At 39.4% G+C, this 26,407-nt stretch overlaps 2 protein-coding genes across 2 annotated transcripts; both read left to right on the top strand.

Annotated features, from left to right (window-relative positions):
- The first annotated feature begins 567 nt into the window (after window positions 1–567).
- On the top strand, window positions 568–906 carry LOC138902722 (uncharacterized). The gene has a single exon (XM_070190616.1). The coding sequence runs from the start codon at window positions 568–570 to the stop codon at window positions 904–906; it is 339 nt and encodes a 112-aa protein (XP_070046717.1).
- A 16,331-nt stretch (window positions 907–17,237) lies between these two features.
- Window positions 17,238–25,499, top strand: LOC138902721 (uncharacterized). Its single transcript, XM_070190615.1, has 3 exons — window positions 17,238–17,703; window positions 24,014–24,839; window positions 25,379–25,499. The coding sequence occupies exons 1-3, from the start codon at window positions 17,238–17,240 to the stop codon at window positions 25,497–25,499; spliced, it is 1,413 nt and encodes a 470-aa protein (XP_070046716.1).
- Window positions 25,500–26,407: the final 908 nt, after the last annotated feature.

Genomic DNA, 26,407 nt, shown 5'->3' with positions numbered 1-26,407 from the left:
GATCAAATCTCTTGGGTTGGCAAATCTCTTCAGTAACGGTCTCCTACAAAGTATTTATACGCAACCTTAAGTCTTAGAGAGATATACTTATATCAAACCAATTACCCTCCCTTTGTTCTACTTCAAACAAACATTGTAGCTCTACTAGATCTGTTGTGTAACAGGTTAGAGAAGAAAGAGAGAAAAATACTGGTGAGGCATTGTATCAAGAAAAGACGAGTGACATAGAAACTGAGCTGTTGGTGTAAACTACACCTTCACTTTGTACTCAAGAAACTCAATCACTGAAAGAGAACTCCCTTGCAACCCAAGGGGACTGGACTAGGATTCACATTGAATCCGAACCAGCATAAAAACTCCGGTGTCTTTAATTCCTGCACTTTACTTCTGCATTTTAATTCTGCACTTCTTATTATCTCGCTATTACATCTAGTCGATTAATTGGAAAATCAGTCAACTTATAATAATTAATTTTAAAATAAGCAATTCACCCTCTCTTGTACTTTCAATTGGTATCAGAGCTTGGCTCACATTTTTCTTTTTCCTAACAGCTTGTGAGAAAAGATCATGGCTAATCAAGTTATTGTCGAAGCACTCTTCCAAGAAGGAACATCGCAAGTAAGGCCACCATATTTCAATGGACAATATTTCTCTCACTGGAAAGTGCGTATGGAAATATGCGCACAGTCTTATGATGTCAAGGTCTGGCGAGTTATCAAAAAGGGTAACTATCCTCTGCCGGCTGCTGCTCAACCACATGCTGATCCTGAAGATATATATGAATATACTGATGAACAAATGGCAGTTGTACAAGTTAATGCTAAAGCAAGGAATCTTCTTTATAATGCTATAAGTGGGGAGGAATATGAGAAAATCTCCAGTTGCGATACAACCAAAGAGATGTGAGATAAATTTGAAGTTACTTATGAAGGAACCAGTAAAGTGAAAGAAACCCATATCAACATGTTGGTTCATGACTACGAACTCTTCCAGATGAAAGAAAGAGAATCCATTGAAGAGATTTTTGCCAGATTTAGCAAAATCATTAGCGATCTAAAAGCTTATGGCAAACCATACTCAAGTGGTGATCAAGTTAGGAAAAGTTTGTGAAGTCTACCCACTACTTGGCAGACAAAAGTGGTTACACTTGAATCACAGGATTTGAACAAATTACCATACGATGAACTTCGAGGAGAACTTATAGCCTTCGAGAAAACTCATCTCAAGAAAACAAACCAAGAAGAAAACAGTTACTTTCAAGGCTACAACGAAAAGAGCAGACAGTGATATTGATGACGACCCTGAAGCTCTTCAAGAAGAAATTGCCATGGTATCAAGGAACATGGATGGTTTAATGAGGAGATACAGGAATACAAGAAGAGGCAGGATTCCACCCAGGCAAACTAGGCAATATAACGAACAAGACAAAAATGATGGCAAATGCTATGAGTGTGGAAGATCTGAGCATGTTCAAGCTGAGTGTCCTGATCTTAAAAGAAAGGTTTCCAGAGGTTTTAACAAGAACAAATTATTTAGAAGCTGGAGTGATGAAGACAGTTCAGAACACTAAGAGATAGCATATCTATGTTTCATGACAATTCTGGAAAACGACATGAACAAACTTTCAGGGTGCTGGACAGATGAGGACACTTTAGATGACGACTGCAAATATGACAATGAGAACTGTTTCATGGCGCGAGGTGAAACAAGAGAGGTAAAACCTTATAACTATGAACGATGTAATGAATTGCAGGATATTCTTGACCTTACTTTTAAAGAGTCTCAAAAAATGATGAATGAACTAAAGAGACTCAACAAAGAAGTAAAAGACTGGAAACTCAAGCTTGAAGTATGCGAAATTGAAAAAGGAGTACTTCAACATGAGTTTCAGGAATTTCAAATGAAACTCAATGGCATGCGCAAATCCACCAGTCATAGTTCTGTCAAGTCGAACCAAGCGACTTACAAGTCAAATGGAGAAGGACCAGCCAGAACAGAGTCCACTAGTACTAACACAAATGAAAGATCCAAAAATGGATCAGGACTTACGTGTCACTACTGTAACAAAAGTGGACATAAATATTCCTTTTGTCTATTTCATAAATCAAATGTATCAGGATGGATTTGGAAACCCAAAAACAATCCTGAGTCCAGTAATACTAACCAACAAGGACCCAAGCAAGCTTGGGTACCTAAAAGGAAGTGATAATTATGTTTTGCAGGAACACCACAGAAGGAGTCGCAAAGGAAAATGGTACTTAGATAGTGCGTGTCACATGACAGGTGACAAAAATCTGTTTAAAGAAGTTACAAAAATAGACGGAGGAAGTGTCAAATTGGATGATGACTTAAAAGGAAAAATAGTCGGTACCGGAACAGTTCCTTTCAATAATAACTGTGATATCACTGAGCTTTACCTTGTTGACAGACTTAACTATAATTTTCTGAGTATAAGTCAGTTATGCGACTCAGGGTATGAAGTAAAGTTCAAGAAAATAGGTTGTGCTATTGAAGATGAGACAGGTAAAATAATCCTCCCAGGTAAAAGGTATGGAAATGTCTATATTCTTGATGGTTTTGAAAATATAGATGGTCTTATTTGTTTAACATCCATATCTGTTGATCCATGGTTATGGTATAAGAAACTTGGTCATGCAAGCATGCATCTGATAGACAAACTTTCCAAGCATGATTTAGTTATTGGTTTACCTAAACTCAATTTCTCTAGAAATCATGTATGTGATGCATGTCAGATTGGTAAACAAACTAGAAACTCTTTCAAAAACAAAGATATTGTATTTACTTCAAAGCCCTTGCAATTGCTTCATATGGACTTATTTGGACCCACTAGAACTACTATCATAGGAGGAAAACGATATGCCTTTGTTATTGTTGAAGATTACTCACGCTTTACTTGGGTGATTTTTCTATCTCACAAAGATGAAGCTCTGAAAAATTTTGAGATCTTCTGTAAAAAGGTCAAAAGAGAAAAAAGGTATCTTATTACAACAATTCAAAGTGATCATGGATACACTCACAATTTCTCTTCTCCAAGGTTACCCCAACAAAATGGAGTTGTTGAGCGAAGAAATAGGACTTTACAAGATATGGCAAGAACTATGATACTAGAATATTCGTTGCCAAATGACTTCTAGCCAGAAGGAGTAAGTACAGCATGTCACATTCTCAATCGATGCCTCATAAGACCCATCCTGAAGAAGACTCCTTATGAATTGTGGAAAGGAAAATGACCCAATATAAGTTACTTTCATCCGTTTGGAAGCAGGTGATTCATTCACAATAATGGTAAGGACAATCTTGGAAAATTCGATCCAAGAAGTGACGAAGGTATTTTTCTGGGTTATTCATTAAATAGTAGATCCTTTAGAGTCTATAATAAATGCACACTGTGTGTAGAAGAATCAGTACATGTTATCTTTGATGAAAATAACACTTCGGCCAAGAAAGGAATTATTGCAGGCGATGAAGATCAAATTTAAAAAATTCAGGAGACAAGCAAATCTCAAGAGTCGACTAATAAACCTGATGGTGTAATGGTGTCAACTAATGATATTAGCAACAGTCAATCAGAATCTCCGAAGGAGTCAACTACTCATACAAGTACAATTCGTACTAATGAATGGAGAGGTGAACCAGAATATCCTCAAAAGTTTATCATAGAAGACCCAAGCGAAGGAATGAAAACCAGGGGAGCTCTCAAGAAGAAAGCAAACATAGCACTGATTTCCCAGATTGAACCAAAGAAAATAGAGGAAGCTCTAAAAGACTCAAGCTGGTTAGAAGCAGTGTAGGAAGAGCTAGATCAATTTGACAAAAATCAAGTATGGACACTGCTGCCTAAGCCTGAAAATGCTCCTGTAATTGGAACTAAATGGGTTTTCAGAAATAAACTAAATGAGGATGGAAAGGTTGTGAGAAACAAAGCCATATTAGTAGCTAAAGGATACTCACAACAGGAAGGAGTCGACTACGACGAAACCTTTGCTCCAGTAGCTCGACTAGAATCAATACGAATTCTTCTTGCATACACATCCTTCAGATGGATGTCAAAAGTGCCTTTTTAAATGGTTTCATTGAGGATGAGGTATATGTAAAACAACCCCCTGGATTTGAAGATTCAAAGTTTCCTTACCACGTGTACAAATTGACCAAAGCATTGTATGGACTTAAATAAGCTCCACGAGCATGGTACGAAAGACTCAGCTCATTTCTTATTAATCACGAATTTGCAAGAGGTAAAGTATACACTACCCTTTTTATTAAAAGATCATCGGAAGGTAATCTCATTATTCAAGTTTACGTTGATGATATTATTTTTGGTAGTGCTAATCCTCCTATGTGCAAGGAATTTTCAAATTCTATGCAAAGTGAGTTTGAAATGAGTATGATGGGAGAGCTAACGTTCTTTCTTGGACTTCAAATTCAACAATCTAAAGAAGGAACGTTTATATGTCAGACAAAATACACAAAGGAGTTGATTCAAAAGTTTGGTATGAGTAATGATAAAGCTATTGGCACACCAATGAGTCCTTCAACAAGTCTTGACAAAGATGAACAGGGAAATCCTGTTGATGAATCTAAATATCGTGGAATGATTGGCTCCCTTCTTTATCTAACTGCTAGTCGACCAGATATTATGTTTAGTGTTTATAAATGTACCAGGTTTCAGTCAGCTCTTAAAGAATCACATCTGACTGCATTAAAGAGATTATTCGATATCTCATTGGAACTATTTCTCACGGATTATGGTATCCATGCTCTAACAATTTTAAACTAGAAGGTTTTTCAGATGCTGATCTTGCAGGTGATAAGGAAGACAGAAAAAGCACCAGCGGAACATGTCAATTACTTGGAAAAGCACTAATATCTTGGAACAGTAAAAAGCAAGGATCAGTTGCACTATCCACAACAGAGGCTGAGTATACCGCCATTGAACAATGTTGTGCACAATTACTATGGATGTCTCATCAATTGGGTGACTATGAACTATTCTTTAAACCCATTCCAATTTTCTGTGATAACTCTAGCGCTATATGTCTCTCAAAAAATCATGTGCATCACTGTAGGTTAAAGCATATAGATATCAAGCTTCATTTCATTAGAGATCATGTTCTTAAGGAAAATATCTAACTATCTTTTGTTTGAACTACTGATCAATTAGTAGATATTTTCACTACACCTTTACTTGAAGACAGATTTTGCTTTTTAAGAGAATTACTTGGTATTATTTCCATTGATCGTTAATATTAGGACCTATGTGATATTTTTATGTTTTGTATGCCTAATTTTTAAACTTTGTCTTTTCATAGTCATTAATAGCGCCTCCGAATTCCCTCTCTTTTTCTCTCTTTTCACATCAGTTGCAGCGTTCAAGAAAGGAAAACCAATCATCACGCCTGTTCACCTGACACCATTTCCTTTCCTATACCCAATCGTCAGAAACCCCTTCTTTTAATCTCTGAAACCCTCTTCCAATCTCCATCATTCCCATCGCCTAGAAACCCTCTCCGAAACTCTCTTCAACCAGTTTCTTCCATGGCTAAACACATTAAAAATCCCTCAGCCTCCACCAGGAAAAGTACTCACTCCAGAGCAAAATCTTCTTCCCAGCCTCCAGAACAAGTAGACCTAGGGTCCGACCACTCATAAAGCTTAGCCTCATCTTAGGCAGAACTCTCAGATCATTCCCATCCTCTAGGAGAAAAAGCCCTAGGAAAAACCCTTTGGAAGAACCTCCTGAATCCTTTACTCCAAAGAAATCAAAAATAGATCTCTCAAGTTCTTTAGAGTCTGACCTAAATTTCTGGGATTCTCCAAATAGGGATTTTTTTTATTGCTCTGAAAGACAAGCCAATTGCTCATGGCAGAGTAGTCGATCTTGATGATATGGAAGCCCTAAACTGTAAGGTAAAAGATCTGTTTGTTTACCAAGGCTGGTCAAAATTCTTTTTTGTTCCCCCTCCTATAGTCTATGAACCCCTAGTAAGAATGTTTTATGCCAATCTTTGCTCTAGTAAGTCTGACAAGTTGGAATCCTTAGTGTTAGGAAAGCGCATCGTTCTTAATTATGCCATGTTTGTCTAAATTTTCCAGTGTAAGTATTCTGGTTTTCTTGGCCTGATGATTTTGAAATCACCTTTGATCAAGCAAAACATTGTATTGCTGAGTGTTCATCTGAATCCCTCCCGAACCAGTTAGGTCCAAGCGATGTTAGCTTTGAAACTCGTGTTCTAGCCCACATTGTTGCAACTACTCAACTCCCTCGTACTGACACCTTCTCCACCTTCTCTCAAAGAGATACCTTTCTTGTCTATTTCCTTGTGACCAAACTCAAGATAAAACTGTCTTCCTGGGTCATAAATTTTATGATTGAAAGTGCTGATGATCCCACCAGTCTGCCCTATGGCATGGCCATCACTCACATTCTAGAAGCTCATAATATCTCTATCTCTGAATATCCCTTCGTCTCTGTTTCAAAATCTTACAATTCTAGGGCATTTGCTAGTATGGGATATGTGTGTGTGAAGGGATCCTGGGTTAAGAAATATGAAGGTAAGTTCAAGCATGTTCAACCTGATTCCAAGACCAAAGCCTTTGTTTCTCATAACAGTCTTCGTAATCCTAACCTTGCTGAGAAACTGACTGCCGTTGACAACCAGCTGACCACCAGCAAAGATCTTCTTGCTACCACTCAGTCCACTGTTGGGGACATTCATGCAATCTCCAAAGAGACAGGGTCTGATGTTTTAAAGATAAGGGTTGCAATTCTCAGAGTTAGGGAAAACGTAGTCAAGGCATTCAAGGAAGTACACGACAGGCTTGATGGAGTGACTGTCTCAGCTAATGCTAGCTTTGATCAACTGAAGGAGGCGATTTGCAACACTCTTACTTATTTTTTGCGTCGTTAGTGTGGAAGTTTCAAACAATTGTTTTTGCTGTGCTGTTTTGGACTAGATAACCAGTCGTTGGATGATTTTTGTTTTTTTTAACTCTGCATGCATATCATGCTACAAATTCTGCTTTAGTATCTGGTGTATTGTTGTTTTTATCCCCTCTTTGCTGATGTCAAAAAGGGGGAGAAAGCTATACATATATTCGTGCAGGTACATCCATTGCAGGGGGAGTCGACTATAGATACTACAGGAGAAGTTGACTAAAAGAAGTAATCCCAACGGCACCTATTGAGGGGGAGTCAACTGCACTCATTGAGGGGGAGTAAAATACAGGGAAGTTAACTGATATTTACATATATTATTTTTTTGTCATCATCAAAAGGGGGAGATTTTTAGGTTTTAGTTTAAATGATGAAAAAATAATATAATTGCTTTTGGTGTAGGGACTCAAGAAAATCAACCAAGATCGAAGTGCACAAAGAGAAACAATCAAGAAACAAATATTGTAGCTCTACTAGATCTGTTGTGTAACAAGTTAGAGAAGAAATAGAGAAAAATACTGGTGAGGCATTGTATCAAGAAAAGATGAGTGACATAGAAACTGAGATGTTGGTGTAAACTACACCATTCACTTTGTACTCAAGAATTTCAATCACTGAAAGAGAACTCCATTGCAACCCAAGCGGACTGGACTAGGATTCACATTGAATCCGAACCAGTATAAAAACTCTGGTATCTTTTATTCCTGCACTTTACTTCTGCATTTTAATTCTGCACTTCTTATTATCTCGCTATTACATCTAGTCAACTTATAATAATTAATTTTAAAATAAGCAATTCACCCCCCCTCTTGCCCCGTACTTTCACCGCTGGACTATGACACCTTTGAATAGTGATATGCAGTTTCGAGAGATCCTCAGGTCATGGCATGATGTCTTCGGGCTATGAGGATGATGCCTTCAGATTATAACGTCGGGACAGCTGTTGACAGTCAATTTTGAACCTCCGTGTTTAAAAAATAAATTCTGCACGCTTGTTTGTCAAAAAATAATAAAATGTAGTATTTTGCATATTTTTAACTATAATGCAATTTATTGATAATTATTCTGGGAATTTTAATTATTTTATTTCAATTAGTTAAATACTTCCGTTTTGTGCATTTTTCTAAGTTTTAAGCAATTTATTGATAATTGTCCTATTTTTCAAATATTAGAATATTTTATCAATTTATTATCTTTTCAAAAAATAAAATAATAATTACTACAACACAACTGCAGTAGTTGTGTTTTGAATAAATACTTCAAGATTCTCTATTAAGTAATTATATTTCAGTTTTACAATGCAGTATATTAATTATATGGAAGCTAGTAGAACTAATTTCAAAATACGGATAGAGTCCGGTCAAATTCAATGTCCCGTCAAAATCCAATGTGACAAGACATTTGATGTGACTAAATATTGACGCGACATGACATTGATGTGACATGACATCGATGTGACTTGACCTTCCTTGATTTTTGACCATGTCTTTCGTTTACATTTTACTTTCTTTTTAAAACTTGGTCCCTAAGTTTTCTACCCACACCCCACCATTTATATTTTTACCTATAATACACTATACAATACACACACCAAAGGGGAGACCATCATATTTTGGGGCATATGGAACCCTAATATTATAATTCCTTCTCACTTTTAGAAGTTCCAACCGCAACACCCCACAAGTCTCTCATTTTCTCTCAACTTTGGAGAGACCAAAGCATGCCGCCTCTCTCATGGCTGCTCATCCCCTTCGTATCTACCACTTCGCCGGCCATTAATTGCCGCTGGAGGTGGTGACCAGCTAGGCGGCGATCTCCCTCTTTCCCCCGACTTCTTGTAACGATCCGATTGGTCGTTTTAATAATTAGCGTCATCTTTGGTGGCTTAAGGTCTCGAGCAGCTTCGTATAGTGTATTATGACTTGCGTGTGTGGTCAAGTTTGGATTTTGGATGATTCGAAATTGATTTGGAAGAGAGATTCTTGCTTTAGAAGCTTAAGCGGTAAGTGTTTATCGAAGTTTGACTTTTGTGTATATGACTCCGGAATAGTATTTTGATTCCAATAGCTTCGTATGGTGATTTTTCACTAAGGCGTATGTTCGGATTCGGATTTGGAGGTCCGTAGGTTGATTTGATGCATTTTGGCAAAAATTGGAAAGTTGAAGGCTTGGAAGGTTAAGAGGTTTGACCGGGAGTTGACTTTGGTGATATCGGAATCGGATTACGATTTCGAGAGTTGGATTAGCTCTATTATATCATTTGGGCACTTGCATGCAAAATTTGAGGTTATTCGGGATTGATTTGATATGATTCGGCGCGAGTTGTAGAAGTTGAAAGTTCATAAGTTCATTAAGTTTGATTTGAGGCGCGATTCGTGGTTTTGATGTTGTTTGATGTGATTTGAGGCCTCGAGCAAGTCCGTGTTATGTTATGTAACTTTTTGGTATGTTTTGATTGGGTCCCGGGGGCCTCAAGTGTGTTTCGGATAGGCTACGGGTTATTTTCTCCTATTTTAGATTGCTGATCTGATATCTGGTGCATTCTTAATCGCGATCGCAAGTAGATTGACGCGTTCGCGTAACGTAATTGGGAGGCAGGCAATATATTTTCTTCGCATTCACATGGGCAAGGACGCTCTTGCATAGGCATAATTAGGTAAATCATCGTGTTCGCGGTCAGCGTGTCACGTTCGCGTAAGGTCATTTGGCAGTTTATAATTTTATACTTCGTGATCGCGTAAGAGGAACACCTGGGCAGTAATATAAGAATTCTATTTTGAGGGTTTGGCCATTTTTATCATATCGTGAGTTGTAGACCTCGAATTTGAGCGATTTTTGAGGGGTTCTCACGTGTTGGATTGGGGTAAGTATTCTTTACCCAGATTTGATTTTATTTCATGATTTTATCTTTGTTTTTATCATTAAATTAGTGGTTTGAGTTTGGAAAAAATAAGAATTTTTGAAAACTTTCAAAAATGTAAAACGATGATTTGATATTGGAATTGGATAATTTTAGCTTGGTTGGACTCATATCGGGACATGTATTTGGATTTTGTGAATTATTTCGGGTTCTGAGGTACTGGCCCTGGTGACTTTTTAGTTTTCACGAAAGATCGAATCTTTATTGTCTGGATTTGTTTCCTATGGTTTTTATTCATGATATGAAGTTATTTTGGTTAGAGTACCGGTCTAGCTTCTTTGAGGTAAGTATCTTGCCTAACTTTGTGTGAGGGAACTACCCCTTAAGATTTAAGTCATTTGTGCTAATTGTATCATGTGAAGGCCGTGTACGCGAGGTGGCGAGTACGTACTCGGGCTTATTTGTGGAAATTTGACTGTTTTAGACTCTTAGATTCTTATGTTCATTAAAAATGAAGTTGTCTTATCATGTTAAATCCTCCCTTTGCTAGATTCACTCTTACGTGTCTTATTTGGAGTTGATTGATTCATGTTCTACCCTTGTTTCCAATAAACTCTTATGTGCCTTAATTGAAGTTGTCACCTCTTTTAGTGCCATGCTGTCTTTTCCGTAATTGCTTAACCTTAATTGAAGTCATCATTATATTTTTTGTAATTGCTTAACATTAATTAAAGTTATTATTATCTCTTTCATAATTGCATAACCTTAATTAAAGTTTTGTTATCCCTTTTATTGTTGACTTATCCTTATTTGGAATCATTGCTTCATGCTATCTCTCTTATCGTTGAGTTGTACTTATGTGGAATCGTTGTTATACATTATCTCTCCCCTTGTTGAGCTATTCTTGTTGAAACCATTATTACCTGTTGTGTCTTTCATTGTATGATTGTTCTTCTATTTCCTTGTGTTCTGTAGTTCATGTGTTGATTTACTTGTCGTACTCTCGTGTTGTTGTTGTTGTTGTTATACTCAGTTTTGTTGAGCCGAGGGCTATGCGTGGTTGCATTATTGAAATTTGTTTTGATGGAAAGTTGTGGCATATGGGAACACGTGGTGAAAGATCTTATATTATGATGTTATGTTTTTGGCACACATGGTACTGTCGAGAGGATTGTTGGGGTGTTCGCACGTGAGTTGTCCGTGCTTTTGTAACTATTGATATTTGCACATGCGGCATGACAAGGCGGGCTATATATGTAGCTTTGTGCATGTGGTGAGAAAAGGTGGGAATATTATTATGCGCGTGTGGCGAGATAAGGCGGGCATTTACTTTATTATTGCGCACGTGGCGAGACAAGGTGGGCTATGTCGGGGATGATTTGTGATGACTTGTGACGGCTTGGGGGCATTGTTATTGATGATATTTGTGTGGTGGTATGCCTACCTCGTGTGAGTTATACATTGTACATTTTGTGGTGATGGTTTCCTATGTGCCATTCATTGCCTCTACTCTTCATTGTTGACTTGAGTTGTGATAGGACACTTGCACAAGCATACACGTAATTAATCACATATATTGGCTTAAGAAGATGAATCCTGATGTTATTGACCATTTACATGTACTCTCATTTGCTTGCCTTCTGTTTGAGAGTTGTCCTATCGGCACGTGAGTTGTCCGTGTGGTCATGAGTCATTGTTATTGTTGGCACGTGAGTTGTTCATACGAATATGAGGTACTGTCACTCCCTTGGAACGTGAGTCGTCCGTGCGGTTATGGATTGTAATGCGTGTAAAAAATGCCAAGTGATTAGGGTCCATGAATTGGGACCCGTGAAATGTGACTATGAGGCGAACTACCTCGGGGAAAATCCTTGAACAAATATTGTGTTGAAGCGGTTGCCCTTATTGAGTTGTTACTTATTTTCTCTACTTGGTTTTACCGGACTTCAACTGTGTTCAGCTTACTTCATGGCATTACTACCTGTTGCTCCCTATTGCTACTTGTTGCTTGTAGTGTCCTACTGTGAGTATAGCTTTGTTATCTTTACAATGCATACTTTTATATTGACTTTATTTCTCTGTTAGTTTCACATTCATACTTGTACAGGTTGTTAAGTCTAGTAGGTGTCTTGACTATCCCTCGTCACTACTCCGCTGAGGTTAGTATTGATACATACTGGGTACCGTTGTGGTGTACTCATGCTACGCTTTCTACACATTTTTGGGCAGATCTAGGAACTTCGAAGTTGGTTGATCACTAGCTAGCTGTTTGGATTTTGCTGTGGAGAATCAATGTATACCTGCCGTCACGTTCGTAGGCCTCAGAGTCACCTTCTGATTTTGTACTTGTACTGTCTATTTCTATTCTGGAACAGTTGTACTTAGGCGAGTTTTCTAGTAAACTCAGTAGAGCTTATGACTTGTACTACCGGTTTTGGGTATTATATTGCACTCGTGATTATTTGTTCACTATGAAAATTTGAATTTCATGCTTAATAGTTGTATCTAGTTTAATTCTTCCATTTAATTCAATAAGTGTTAGGCTTACCCAGTCTTAGTGACTAAGTGCTATCACGACATCCTACAGAGGAAAATTGGGGTCGTGACAAGTTGGTATCAGAGCTCTAGGTTCATAGGTGTTACGAGTCATAAGCGAGTTTAGTAGAGTCTTGCGAATTAGTACGGAGACGTTCGTACTTATCTTCGAGAGGCTACGAAACTATGAGGAAAGTCTCACTTCTTTCAATCCTATCGTGCGAGTTTATTGATCTCAGAGTTTGAGCCTTTGACATTCTATTCTCTCATAGATGGTGAGGACAAAAGCTATAGGTATTGATGACACTGCCTCCAGAGCCGATGTTGCTAGGGGCCGGGGCAGTGGCAAAGGCCGAGGAGGAGCACGTGCTGCGGCTAGAGCGCTTGTCAGGGCAGCAGTTGAGGAGCCGCCAGTAGCTCCAGTTGGGGGATAGGTACATGAGGCGCTTGTTGTTACCCTGGGACTTAAGGAGACTTTAGCACAGTTCCTGAGCATGTTTGACACATTGGATTAGGCGGGGTTGATTCCGGTTACACCAACCACTTCACAGACCGGGGGAGGATCTCAGACTCTCGCCGCCCGTACTCCAGAGAAGCGAGTCCCAGTTTCTCAGGTTCCAAGTGTCATGCCGACACAGCCTGTTGTTCAAGTTCAGCCCATAGTTAGGGCAACAACATCTAAGGAGGAACAACTTAGACTTGCAAGGTTCAAGAAGTATTACCCTCATACCTTCAATGGTTTGGCTTCAAAGAATGTGCATGGGTTCCTAGAGGAGTGTCACCGTATTCTCCGCACTATGGGTATTGTGGAGACGAGTAGAGTTGCTTTTACATCGTTTCAGCTTAAGGTAGCAGCATATCAGTGGTGGAAAGCATACGAGTTAGGTAGTCCGGCCGATGCAGCTTCACTTTCATGGACTCAGTTTTCAAAGATGTTCTTGAGAGAGTTTGTTCCCTAGGCCCTTCAGGATGCATGGCGCGCGGAGCTTGAGCAGCTGCACTATGGCACTATGTCAGTGTCAGAGTATGCTATTAGATTTAGTGATTTGTCCACACATGCACCTGTTTTGGTTTCTACAGTTAGAGAGCGAGTCTGCAGATTCATTGAGGGGATCAGTCATGGTATCCAATTCAGCATGGCTCGAAATATGGAGACGGATGTTCCATTTCAGCAGGTGGTAGAGATCGCTCACATATTCGAGGGCATGTGGGTTCAGGAGGGAGAAGCTAGGGAGGCTAAGAGGCCTCGCAGACCGGGAGGGCCTACTGGTCCCTATTTTGGAGGTAGGGTACGACATGGTAGAGGTTTTGTGGGTCAGCCAATTCAGTTTGCACTTCAAGCTTCACACGGTGTTTCAGATACCTATGGGTCTCAGAGTACTCGTACCGGACAACTTCCATGGCCACGCCATTGGAGGGGTTGATTTGAGTGTAGAGATACCAACCATATGGTGAGAGATTGTCCCAGACTCCGGACAGATGTGTCACAACAGGTTATTCAGGCTATGAGTTTTGCTCTAGTTGCTGCTTTCCTTACACTGCCAGCTAGGGGTGTAGGTCAAGCGGGTGGAGGGCGTCCAAGAAAGGGAGGCCCGACCCGTTGATGTGATTTCTATGTAATGGTATCGTTACAGGTATGGTTTCGATTTGTTATAGAGGAGCATCATTCTTATTTTGATTCGACTCTGCTTATTGGGGTGAGTCCTCCTATCTTGATTCACATATGGGTGAGTTTGTGATTTTGTACTCTACTTATGTGTTTACCCCCGTTGGGAGATTCTATAGTGGTAGCTGATAAGTAGGGATTTTAACCTATTATTTGCTCTCTTTTACTTGTGTTTTAGGCCAAAAATGCTTGGAGATATTCCCGAAAACTAATGAAATATGCTTGCTTGAAGGAATTGTTCAAAATGAGCCAAAGGAATCAAAATCAACTCACAAAGGAGTCAAAAGTTGAACAAAAACCAAGGCTGGGCAAATAGGTCTGAAGCGCGGACCGCGATCAAAATTACGCGGTCAGCACAAGAAATGTGCGGCTGCAAATGTCCCTGTGCGGCCGCGATTTAAATTATGTGGACCTCGATGTCTGAGATTTAGAGAGCTGACAACTTGAGCAAAAGAGAGAAGTGCGGACAGCACCAGAATTGTGCGACCGCGGAATCCCTTGTGCGGCCACGATCAAAATTATGCGGTCCGCGAAATGAAGAACCAAAGAGTTAATTTCAAGCCAATCTCAAGCAAATGCGGAGCGCATCACTTTTATGTAGCCGCATAATCTGGAGCGCGGACGCACTTAGAATTATGTGGTCCGCGAAAGTTCAACTCAACCCAGATCCAAAAGAGAAGAACGCCGACCGCATCAGAATTATGCAGCCGTGAAAGCAAGAGTGCGGCCGCACTCAGAATTACGCGGCCGCACATCCTCCATAGGGGCATTTTTGTCAGATATTTTTAGCTTAGTATAAATAGAACTTTTTGTCATTTTTCGATTATGTTGTGTTTTGTATACGATTGACTTTTCTGTTTTTGGAGTTTTTGTACTAGATTCACTTCTTAACATTAGATTTTCATTGCACAAATTAATATTATGGATTTTATCTTCATTTCATCTTTAATTTATATTATTTCCATGAGTAGCTAAACCCATAGCTAGGGTTGTGACCCAACCCTAGTATGGGTATTTAATGGGTATTTGATTTTAGGGCTTGAATGTGAATAGGTTAGTGATATTTAGCCTAGTTCTTGCTAGAACTCAAGAATTAATATTTGCAAACATTGATTCATGCCTTTATGACTTAGTCTCTACTTGAGAAAGAGGGACTAAGTCTAGGAAAACTAGGCTAACAAGGAATTGGGGTGAACTCAAGAAATTGATAGCCCCAATTAAAGGGTTAAACCTATAGATAGTAATACCCAACTTGAGCCAATATCACTTGATTTGCATGAATACCTATTTAGACTTGAGAAAGCCAAATTGGGTAAAATCACTCAAACTACCGAGAGGTATAGAGTGAGTATATGGGTGTGATAGCTATATTACAATCCCAACTAGTAAAGCTTGCCCTAGATTTTGCTACCCATTAGATATCCACCCAGATAGAAGTCACTACCCTAGTCTCTTTAAATATTTGAAAAACAACAACAAAAATATTGTCCTTAGTTTCAATTATTGCAATCTTTAGAGTAAAGTTAGAAATAGAAGAACCAATCAAGTTTGTGGAAGTGCAATTAAAGCCAAAACTTGCAATTAACTTAGATATACACCTAATCCCATATTTTAACTCCTTGTGGATTCGATCCTGACCTTTGTTAGGTTTATTATTGCATCGACCGCCTCGCTACTCAATTGTGGTGTAAGTTTGGCACAGATCAATTTTTGGCGCCGTTGCCGGGGAGTTAAGCAGATTTAGCTATATATCTAGGTATTTGTATGTTTTGTCTTTCTTTCCTTCCGAGTCACTAATTTTGTTTGTGAATTGCTTTTTGGTACAAAATGTCTCTTAACAATGAGCCCCTCGTAAATTTACCATTGGGGGAGGAGGTAGATGATGATCAATTGGATGAAGTTCATCCCAAGCCTCAAGTAAACAGGCGAGGCCGACCGCCTCCACAAAGAGCAGCGCACCAGGTGTTGCCGAATGAGGGCTATGCAAGTGCAATAGTCCCGCCCCGGATTAGGGCGGGCAACTTCCAAATTACCAACGTGATTCTTACACTGCTTGAGCAGCGGGGTTTCTTCACTGGAGCTCCACACCAAAGTGCCTACAAGTACCTCAAAGGGTTCGTTGATACTTGTTGGGGGAGCAAGCAAACAAATGTCACCGAGGATGCACTGCGCTTAAGGCTATTTCCCTTTTTCTCTACGGGGAAAGGCTTTGGACTGGTTAGAGATACTGCCCAATCATTCTATCCACGCTTGGGATGAGTTGGCCGAGAAGTTCATTGCCAAATTCATCTCTCCGGGACAGATGGCTACACTAAGGGATGAAATTTTAGCTTTCAAATAAGAGCCCAATGAGCCATTGCACGAGATTTGGGAAAGATATCGCACCGTTGTCAAAGAATGCCCGAACAATGATATGACCGAGGCCATGATCCAACAGACTTTCTACAGGGGGATCAACACAACAAATCAGTGTGTGATAAATCAACTCGCTGGGGATAACTTCGTGAACACGCCTTACTCTGAAGCTTGTGAAATCTTGGATGAAATGGCGGACACATCTTCGGCGTGGCAAAGTAGAGCCAATGTTCTCAGGGTGACCCAAATGTTATTCACCTGCACAAGAAGCTACATGATCATGGGCAAGCTATTGCGGAGTTGAAAACCCCCATGAACCAATTGGCCAAGGCTCAGCTTCAACAGGTTCAAGAGTCGAGGCAGGTGAATGCTATGGAAGGTGTGAACATGATGTAAAAAAGAGATGACAACGAGGTCAACAAGTACAAAACCATCCGGAACAATTTGAGCAAAGTAATAGTGGGTATAATCAAGATGATTCTTGTGATGAGCAAGATGAAGAGGTTCAATATGTCAACAATTATCAAGGTCAAAGAAGCAATGCTCCAAATCAACAACAATGGAGATCACAAAGAAAACCAAGGAAACTGGAACAACCAAGGCCACTAAGGAAATTGGAGTTGTGGCAACAACAATAATCAAAGCAATTGGGGTAATCAAGGTAATCAAGGCAATTAGGGAGGAAATAATCAAGGTAATTGGGGTGGCAACAATCAAAGCAATTGGGGGAACAACAATAATCAAGGGGGTTGGAACAATAACAATCAAAGAAATCAGGGTCGGGCTTTCAGAGGTCCCCGATGTATCAACAACCAAACAACCCGCCTCCATATCCGTCGCAAGGTCCTAGTTCTTCCAATAGTGAAATGGGACTAGTTGAAAATATGTTTAAGCAAATGATGGAGAAAAACGCCGACTCCGATGCCCAATTAGCTTCCCACAACACTTCTATCTGCAACTTGGAGGTTCAACTTGGCCAAATTACTCAAGCTTTAAATACTCGCCAAAAGGGGGCACTGGTGAACCCGAAAGGTGGGAATACGGGGCATGCAATGGCCGTGACAATAAGAAGTGGGAGAGGTGGAGTTGCTAGTACCTCAAACCAAAGAAAACATGTGGGCGATGATGTGTTGGTGCAAGATGATGATGAGCCAAGCAATGGTGTTCAAGCTAATGAAGAAGCGAGGATTGATATTGATGAAAATGTGGAGGAGACGCAAGAAGAAGTGAACCCATCTAGGAAGCACGTGATTGACATGCCTGAACCGGTAGTGCCAAAGGTTAAGGTACCAATGCCAAGGCCTCCTGTTGCGACCAAACACACTCACGCAAGTATACGCGGTCGTAAAGTAATAAAGTGACTAAAAGTCGGATGTCGAACCCACGAGGACTTATGATTAACTATTAACTAAATTAGACTATCCCAATTATCTAAACAAGAATTAAATCTAAAAATATTTTATTCTAAACTAATTAAATAAGAAAAATATAAATAATAATCTTTGAACAGAGAAAGAGCAGATTTTAATGATATCAATGTAATGAAAACGATCTAGGGTTATGGGCTATCTAACAATCCTATTGTATTCTTCAATTGAATTGACCGACTAATTTATCTAGCTTATTGGTTGACAGGGTTAATGCTCATAAGAATCTGTCGAGTTCTTACTCGCCTATTCAAGCTAACCTAACGCCTATATGTCTATGGAGTTAGAATCAACAAGAACGCATTTATAATTCCTGTAAATCAACCAAGCAAGGCAATTAGGTATATGTCTATCCTAACTACGAATCCGTTCCCCGATGCCCGAGTTCAAGAACTTGCCCTACTCAATCCTATATGCAATATAGAATTCCCACTTTCGAGTTCAATTCTAGATTCGTAGATAGTATTCAATTGGTGATCAAGCAATTAAATAATTAAGCGCAAGATTGAATAAATAAACTAATATGATAAATCAAGAAGTCAAAATCAATATCCGAATAACAATAGTCATGAAAGAACCACAACCCTAGAACGTGAAGTTTAGCTCCATATAGACATGGTAGCCAAACAACAAATCATATAAAGAAACATAAAAATTACTAAGTTTGGTGGGAGAAAGATGGAACTTGATGAATTCCGGCCTCCACAGCTTTGTCGTGGCTTTTTCCCCCTTCCCAATATGTTAGATGACCTAAAAGAGGCGTTTTTGGCTTATATATTGCGTACCAAAGTCGTGGGCCAAAGTTCTCCTATTTCTAATCCAAATCAGCTTCAGGGATTGATGCTAGGGTGGATGCGTCGCATCCACCTCGTCCTCCACTTCTCAGCTTCGCATGCTAGGGTGGATGCTTCGCATCCACCCTTTGTTCCTCCATTTCTTAACTTTGCATGTGAGGGTGGACGCGACGCATCCACCCTTCTCTTCTACTTCCCAGTCTCGGATGCTATGGCGGACGCTATGGGCCGACTTCACTGCTAAGGGTGCACGAAAGATGTAGTTTTTCTAGGTTGGATGCGACGCATCCAACCCTTCTTCCTCTGGCTAGACCACCTTTTCTTCATATTTTGCACTCCAAACACCTTAAATCGTCACACATAACTTAATTAGTCATAAAACCAATAATTAAACCATGTTGAGAATTTTAAAGATCAAATAACATCAAGAAGTGGTTAAAACATGGGTAAAGTAACATCAACACATATCGAAATATGCCAAACATCACTACCCCACACTTAAACCTTTGTTCGTCCTCGAACAAACCATCCTATAGTAGACGAAACAAAATTAAGCTCTTATCATTCAAAGCACACTGCACCTATGACCGTGGTTATTTGCAACAATTAGGCTCTAGGCTATGCATCACATACCCTTCCCTTTACTTATGCCATTCTTTAAAAATATTCGAACAAAGACAACATGCTCACAACAATCCTAACCTCAAAAACCGACTCAATGTCACTATGCACTCATGGCTTGAACACCCAACATCATAGAGAAGTCTAATAACGTTACCTATCCCTCGTGAAACCATGTGCCCTCACAACAAGAACAAGAGAGCGAGTTCAATCCACACATTCGAATCTCATGATCAAATATATTTTAATGACTCACATATATCAAAGAAAATCGCTCACTCTCACAAAGAAGTCACATGCATGAAATTAGTACCATAGGCTTGCCCTTAATGTAAATCTCTACTAATGTAAGCTCGCTCGATCTAAAATCAATTAGGACTTTTTCATGGTTGTAATGTGGGCTAAGGGACGGGTAGGATATATTTAAGGAATAGTGACTCACCCTCCTAAGCACTTTAATACATCACAAAATTACTTTAAGCATTTTTTTCTTCAACCCCACTTCAATTTCACAAACAATATCACCCCCAAAACAGTCCCTTTTTCTTTAAGCACTACTTTAGTTCATACCCACTAGCAAGAACAAGATAACAATTTATTCATTTATATTTTTCTTTCTTTTTTTTCCAGATTTTTCTCTTTTTTTTTCTTTCAATTTCCGCTAGTGGTGTATTATTTTACAAAATAAGTGCACCCTTCTTTCTTTCATTGGTTCCACTCAAAAGTCACCCCACACTTAGTCCCTTCTTACTTCTTTTAGCGCTCATCTAACAATTAAAGTGCTTTAAGAGGTAAAAGGATCAAAACAATGTCAATTAAGAATAAAAAGGGTATAGGCTTGTAATGTGGGTACCAAATAAAAGGTCTACAGGCTCAAAAGGGTTAACTAGGGATAGATTTTATTTGTGATAAGCAATAAGCTCAAAAAGATCAAAGAAATCCTAAAATCATTTTTCAAACCGAGCATCACCTAAAATTTCGCTTCAACTCACATACCGGGCAAGTTCTAGACACAAGTACAATACATGGACAACACAAAAAACCTCACCACACATGGCACATGACTCATTAAGGACGGTCACATTCCGACTCTCAAACAATGCAAGTATTCACGGAGCCACGAGATATTAAGTATTAAACACAAGGTGAACATAAGTCATGTAAACGAGACATAGGCGCCACAAAACATGCTATCCAATTTAACAAGGCATCATCAATAAATTCAAATCATACAGAAGATACTACACATGCGAAAGTATAAATATGTTACTATCAAACAAGTCAAGGGCGCCTAGGTTCATCATTCTTGCTCCTTTTATTCCCTAAATTCCTAATCTACTCGGAAAGAAAAAAACTACCCGGTTCAAACTACATCCCATGGAAAAGAACCGAGGCACAAAGAAAAACCACAGGGGATTATTACTACCTAAAGAAAGCTAAAAGACATATTTTGAATTTTTGTTTAGACTTTAATCCCTCAAGAAAACTGTCTAGGAGATCAATCGTCGGGAAAAGTCCAATTTTTCTACTTTTTCGTTTTTTTTTTAATTTCTTTTTTTCTTTTTTTTTTTTAAAAGCTACTACACTTAAGAATGAGTACTACAACTAAGCTAAAATAGCACAGAAACTCATCCAAACGATCTCCTCACCCCACACTTAAAATTTTAAAATGTCCTCAATGCACATTATAAATAATAAGAGGGTAAACGAGACTCCCTGGTAGGCCAAAGGCCGAAGCAATAGCGGCTCACGAGGTACTCAGACTTCCCCCAGGCATCGTCCTTTGTGTGGGCACCCCACACTTAGTCCTCACCATCTAGCTCGCTTTTGCACTCTTCTAATGGCTTTGCTTCCTATGCTCATAATCCTACAAAACAAAAATAAATACTACAAAATAATAAAAATAAAATAAAATAAAAAGTAAACAAAAATAAAAGAAAGCAGTAACGCTGGGTTGCCTCCCAACAAGCGCCTGATTTAACGTAGCGGCACGACGTGAACCACTTTTTGCCTCCACCTCGAACTTATGAATTGAGCCCCTAACATGGCATCCAGTTTGCGGCTATGCTCCAGTGGTGGGGCTACAAAGATAACCAGGCCAAGTAATAAATTTTTCACTCTTCACTTCTCGGCCTTTAGATGAGGAATGTATTTTTTTCTTTTTGGCATGACAAATTCAAAAATATAGGCATCATGTTCCTCTTCCATTGACTCCTCCAAAGGCTTAGATGACTCGATTTCCATGTCATCATCCAAATACAATGTCGAAAAATGTTTAGAATGAGGACCAACACGCCCCAACTTTAGAATTATATTACTATTTATATCCTCATATGTGCACACATTAGAGTCTTCAAATATAACATTATCTGCTACCTCGCATGGCTCTAGTGTACTTTTCTCAACATGGGCATCATCAACAGAAATATGCTCGAATGATTGGCTCTCCACTTTTAGCTCCTCAATTTGGCGTATAAGCTCCTTTTCAGCTTCTGACAACTCATTACTATTTTGTTGGGCGATAGACGCAACAACCTTTGCATTTAATTTATCTTGCAAGTCGTGAATAGTAGTGACAAATTTATAGATCCCTTGTCCCAGTTTAGATCTTCCCTCTATAAAGTGTCTCATCCCATCAGTAAGTTCCTCATGTTGAGCTTCATATATTTCTAACTTTTCAGCCTGTTCTGCCAGCCAAGTTTGGCTCAAAATCTCCTCTTTTTCAAAAATTTTCTCTTGCTGGTACTCGCTCTCTTCATTCAATTCTTCCATATTGGCCTTCATTCTTGTGATTGCTGCCCTCATTCTTTTCATATCTTTTTTGAGTTCATCCTGTTGCTCTGCTACTTGCCTCAGAATATCCCTAATATATGCATCAGGCTCCATATCCTGCACTTCATTGCCCCTATCAAACTCAGAAATATCATTAGAAAGATCATAATAAGGGCTCAGAGAAGGATGAACAAAATTAGGACAACCATCCCAATGGCCATCTTGACCACCACACATATTACAAATATTCCACTCAAAGGATTGAGATTGTGCGCACAACTCGCTCCTGGGAACATTCTGACAATTTTTCCACCAGTGGGGTCCTCCACAATATGGACAAGGATCATCAAAATAAGAATAACCATCATTCGAACAATTTTTATTCCAAGATGCCATGCTAAAATAAATAAAAAATACTAACTAAAATAAAATAATAAAAAAACATGAATAGATAAAAAAAATGTCTAATCTAGAAAAATAGCAAATTTCTAAGTCCCCGGCAACGGCGCCAAAAACTTGTTGCGACCAAACACACTCACGCAAGTATACGCGGTCGTAAAGTAATAAAGTGACTAAAAGTCGGATGTCGAACCCACGAGGACTTATGATTAACTATTAACTAAATTAGACTATCCCAATTATCTAAACAAGAATTAAATCTAAAAATATTTTATTCTAAACTAATTAAATAAGAAAAATATAAATAATAATCTTTGAACAGAGAAAGAGCAGATTTTAATGATATCAATGTAATGAAAACGATCTAGGGTTATGGGCTATCTAACAATCCTATTGTATTCTTCAATTGAATTGACCGACTAATTTATCTAGCTTATTGGTTGACAGGGTTAATGCTCATAAGAATCTGTCGAGTTCTTACTTCCCTATTCAAGCTAACCTAACGCCTATATGTCTATGGAGTTAGAATCAACAAGAACGCATTTATAATTCCTGTAAATCAACCAAGCAAGGCAATTAGGTATATGTCTATCCTAACTACGAATCCGTTCCCCGATGCCCGAGTTCAAGAACTTGCCCTACTCAATCCTATATGCAATATAGAATTCCCACTTTCGAGTTCAATTCTAGATTCGTAGATAGTATTCAATTGGTGATCAAGCAATTAAATAATTAAGCGCAAGATTGAATAAATAAACTAATATGATAAATCAAGAAGTCAAAATCAATATCCGAATAACAATAGTCATGAAAGAACCACAACCCTAGAACGTGAAGTTTAGCTCCATATAGACATGGTAGCCAAACAACAAATCATATAAAGAAACATAAAAATTACTAAGTTTGGTGGGAGAAAGATGGAACTTGATGAATTCCGGCCTCCACAGCTTTGTCGTGGCTTTTTCCCCCTTCCCAATATGTTAGATGACCTAAAAGAGGCGTTTTTGGCTTATATATTGCGTACCAAAGTCGTGGGCCAAAGTTCTCCTATTTCTAATCCAAATCAGCTTCAGGGATTGATGCTAGGGTGGATGCGTCGCATCCACCTCGTCCTCCACTTCTCAGCTTCGGATGCTAGGGTGGATGCTTCGCATCCACCCTTTGTTCCTCCATTTCTTAACTTTGCATGTGAGGGTGGACGCGACGCATCCACCCTTCTCTTCTACTTCCCAGTCTCGGATGCTATGGCGGACGCTATGGGCCGACTTCACTGCTAAGGGTGCACGAAAGATGTAGTTTTTCTAGGTTGGATGCGACACATCCAACCCTTCTTCCTCTGGCTAGACCACCTTTTCTTCATATTTTGCACTCCAAACACCTTAAATCGTCACACATAACTTAATTAGTCATAAAACCAATAATTAAACCATGTTGAGAATTTTAAAGATCAAATAACATCAAGAAGTGGTTAAAACATGGGTAAAGTAACATCAACACATATCGAAATATGCCAAATATCACCTCCTCCTCCATACCCTCAAATACTTTCAAATCAAAACAATGAGAATCAATTCAAGAAATTCATTGATATGATGAAAAGTTTGTCCATAAATGTGCCGTTGGTTGAAGCCTTAGAACAAATGCCGGGATATGCCAAGTTCATGAAAGATTTGGTAACAAAGAAGAGATCAATAAACTGTGAAACGATCAAAATGACACATCAAGTGAGTGCTATGGTGCACTCCATGGCTCCAAATTTAGAAGACCCTGGTGCTTTCACAATCCCGTGCACTATTGGGAGTGCCGATTTCGCCAAAGCTTTATGTGATTTATGGCCAAGCATTAACTTGATGCCCTATTCTGTGTTCAAAATGTTGGGGATTGGGCAATCAAGACTCACATCCATGAGATTGCAAATGGCGGATCGGACAATGAAAAGGCCATTGGATATAATTGATGATGTGTTAATTAGGGTTGACAAGTTCATCCTTCCCGTAGATTTTGTGATACTTGACTGTGAGGTTGACTACGAGGTGCCAATCATTATAGGGAGAACTTTCCTTGCTATAGGGAAGGTCTTAGTTGATATGGAAGCTGGAGAGCTCACCTTCCGGGTGAGCGATAAAAAAGTGGTGTTCTATTTTTGTAAATCAATGAGGCAGGCAAATAGCAATGAAGTGTGTTCGTTCGTGGATCTTGTGACCGAAGTAATTATTGATGACACAAGTGCTATGATAAATATGGAAGATACCTTGGAAATTGTGTTGCTGAATCATGATGAGGATGAGAAAGAAGGCTTTGTAGAATATGTCAATGCTTTGCAAGGAATGGGATCATATACTTATAAGCCCCAAAAACTTTCCTTGGATCTCGAAAATCGGAAGTCTCCACCAACAAAGCCCTCAATCGAGGAGCCTCCCACCTTGGAGTTAAAGCCTTTGCCTTCACACCTCATGTATGAGTTTCTAGGCCCTTGTTCCACTTTACCTGTTATTCTTTCCTCGTGCTTAACTAACGTGCAGGTAGATGCCACCCTTGTGGTGCTTCAAAGAAGGAAGAAAGTGATAGGTTGGACATTGGCGGATATTCGGGGTATAACGTGCCTTTTGCATGCACAAAATCATTTTGGAGAAGGATGCCAAACCCTCCGTGATACATCAAAGACGATTGAATGAGGCCATGCAAGAGGTAATAAAGAAAGAGATCATCAAGTGGTTGGATGCCGGGGTGGTTTACCCCATTTTCGATAGTTCGTGGACCTCGCTGGTGCAATGTGTCCCAAAGAAAGGGGGCATGACTGTGATCACAAATGACAAAAATTAATTGATCCCCACAAGAACTGTCACCGGGTGAAGAGTGTGCATGGACTATAGAAAGCTCAACAAAGTTACACAGAAAGACCATTTTCCGTTTCTATTTCTTGATCAAATGTTAGATAGGTTAGCCGGACGTGCTTATTATTGCTTCTTGGATGGATATTCCGGATATAACCAGATTCTTATTGCACCTGAAGACAAAGAGAAGACCACCTTCACTTGTCCATATGGCACTTTTGCATTCTCACAGATGCCATTCGGGTTATGCAATGCACCGACAACTTTTCAGCGGTGTATGATATCCATCTTCACCGATATGGTAGAGGACTTTCTCGAGGTTTTCATGGATGATTTTTCTGTCGTGGGGGGTTATTTTGAAGAGTGCTTGGATAACTTGGATAAGGTATTGGCACGTTGTGAAGAAACTAACTTGGTGCTGAATTGGGAGAAGTGTCACTTTATGGTCAAGGAGGGCACTGTCCTCTGTCACATGATTTCCAAGAATGGCATTGAGGTTGATAGATCAAAAATTGAAGTGATATCCAAACTCCCTCCCCCTACTTCCATAAAGGGAGTGAGAAGTTTTCTAGGTCATGCGGGGTTTTACCGCCGATTCATCAAGGATTTTTCTAAGGTGGTAAACCCCTTGCGCAAACTCTTGGAGAAAGATGCCAAGTTCCTTTTCAATGAAGATTGTATGAAGGCATTTGAACTACTCAAGTATAAGTTTATTACCACTCCTATTATTACTGCGCCAAATTGGAGCTTACCATTTGGGCTCATGTGTGATGCAAGCGATGCGGCAGTTGGTGCGGTATTGGGGCAACAAATTAATTATATCTTTCATCCGATCTACTATGCTAGCAAGACCATGAACGAGGCCCAAGTCAAATATACAGTGACCGAGAAAGAACTCCTAGCCATTGTCTTTGCTATGGAGAAGTTCCACCTGTACCTAATGGTACAAAGGTGATTGTTCACACCGACCATGCGGCACTTCGTTATTTGATAAGAAAGAAAGACTCTAAGGCAAGGTTGATGAGGTGGGTGCTTCTATTGCAAGAGTTTGATCTAGAGATTCAAGACCGAAAGGGTAGTGAAAATCAAGTGGCGGACCACTTGTCCCGATTGGAGGAGGAGGGGAGGCCACATGATGGCCTTGAGATCAATGATTCATTTCCTGACGAACAACTCCTTTCCATTTCTA

The sequence above is a fragment of the Nicotiana tomentosiformis genome, chromosome 12, assembly GCF_000390325.3.
Source record: "Nicotiana tomentosiformis chromosome 12, ASM39032v3, whole genome shotgun sequence".
Classification (NCBI taxonomy): Eukaryota; Viridiplantae; Streptophyta; class Magnoliopsida; order Solanales; family Solanaceae; genus Nicotiana; species Nicotiana tomentosiformis.
The sequence above is the reverse complement of the archived record's forward strand: the minus strand, read 5'-3'. Positions and strand labels throughout refer to the sequence as shown.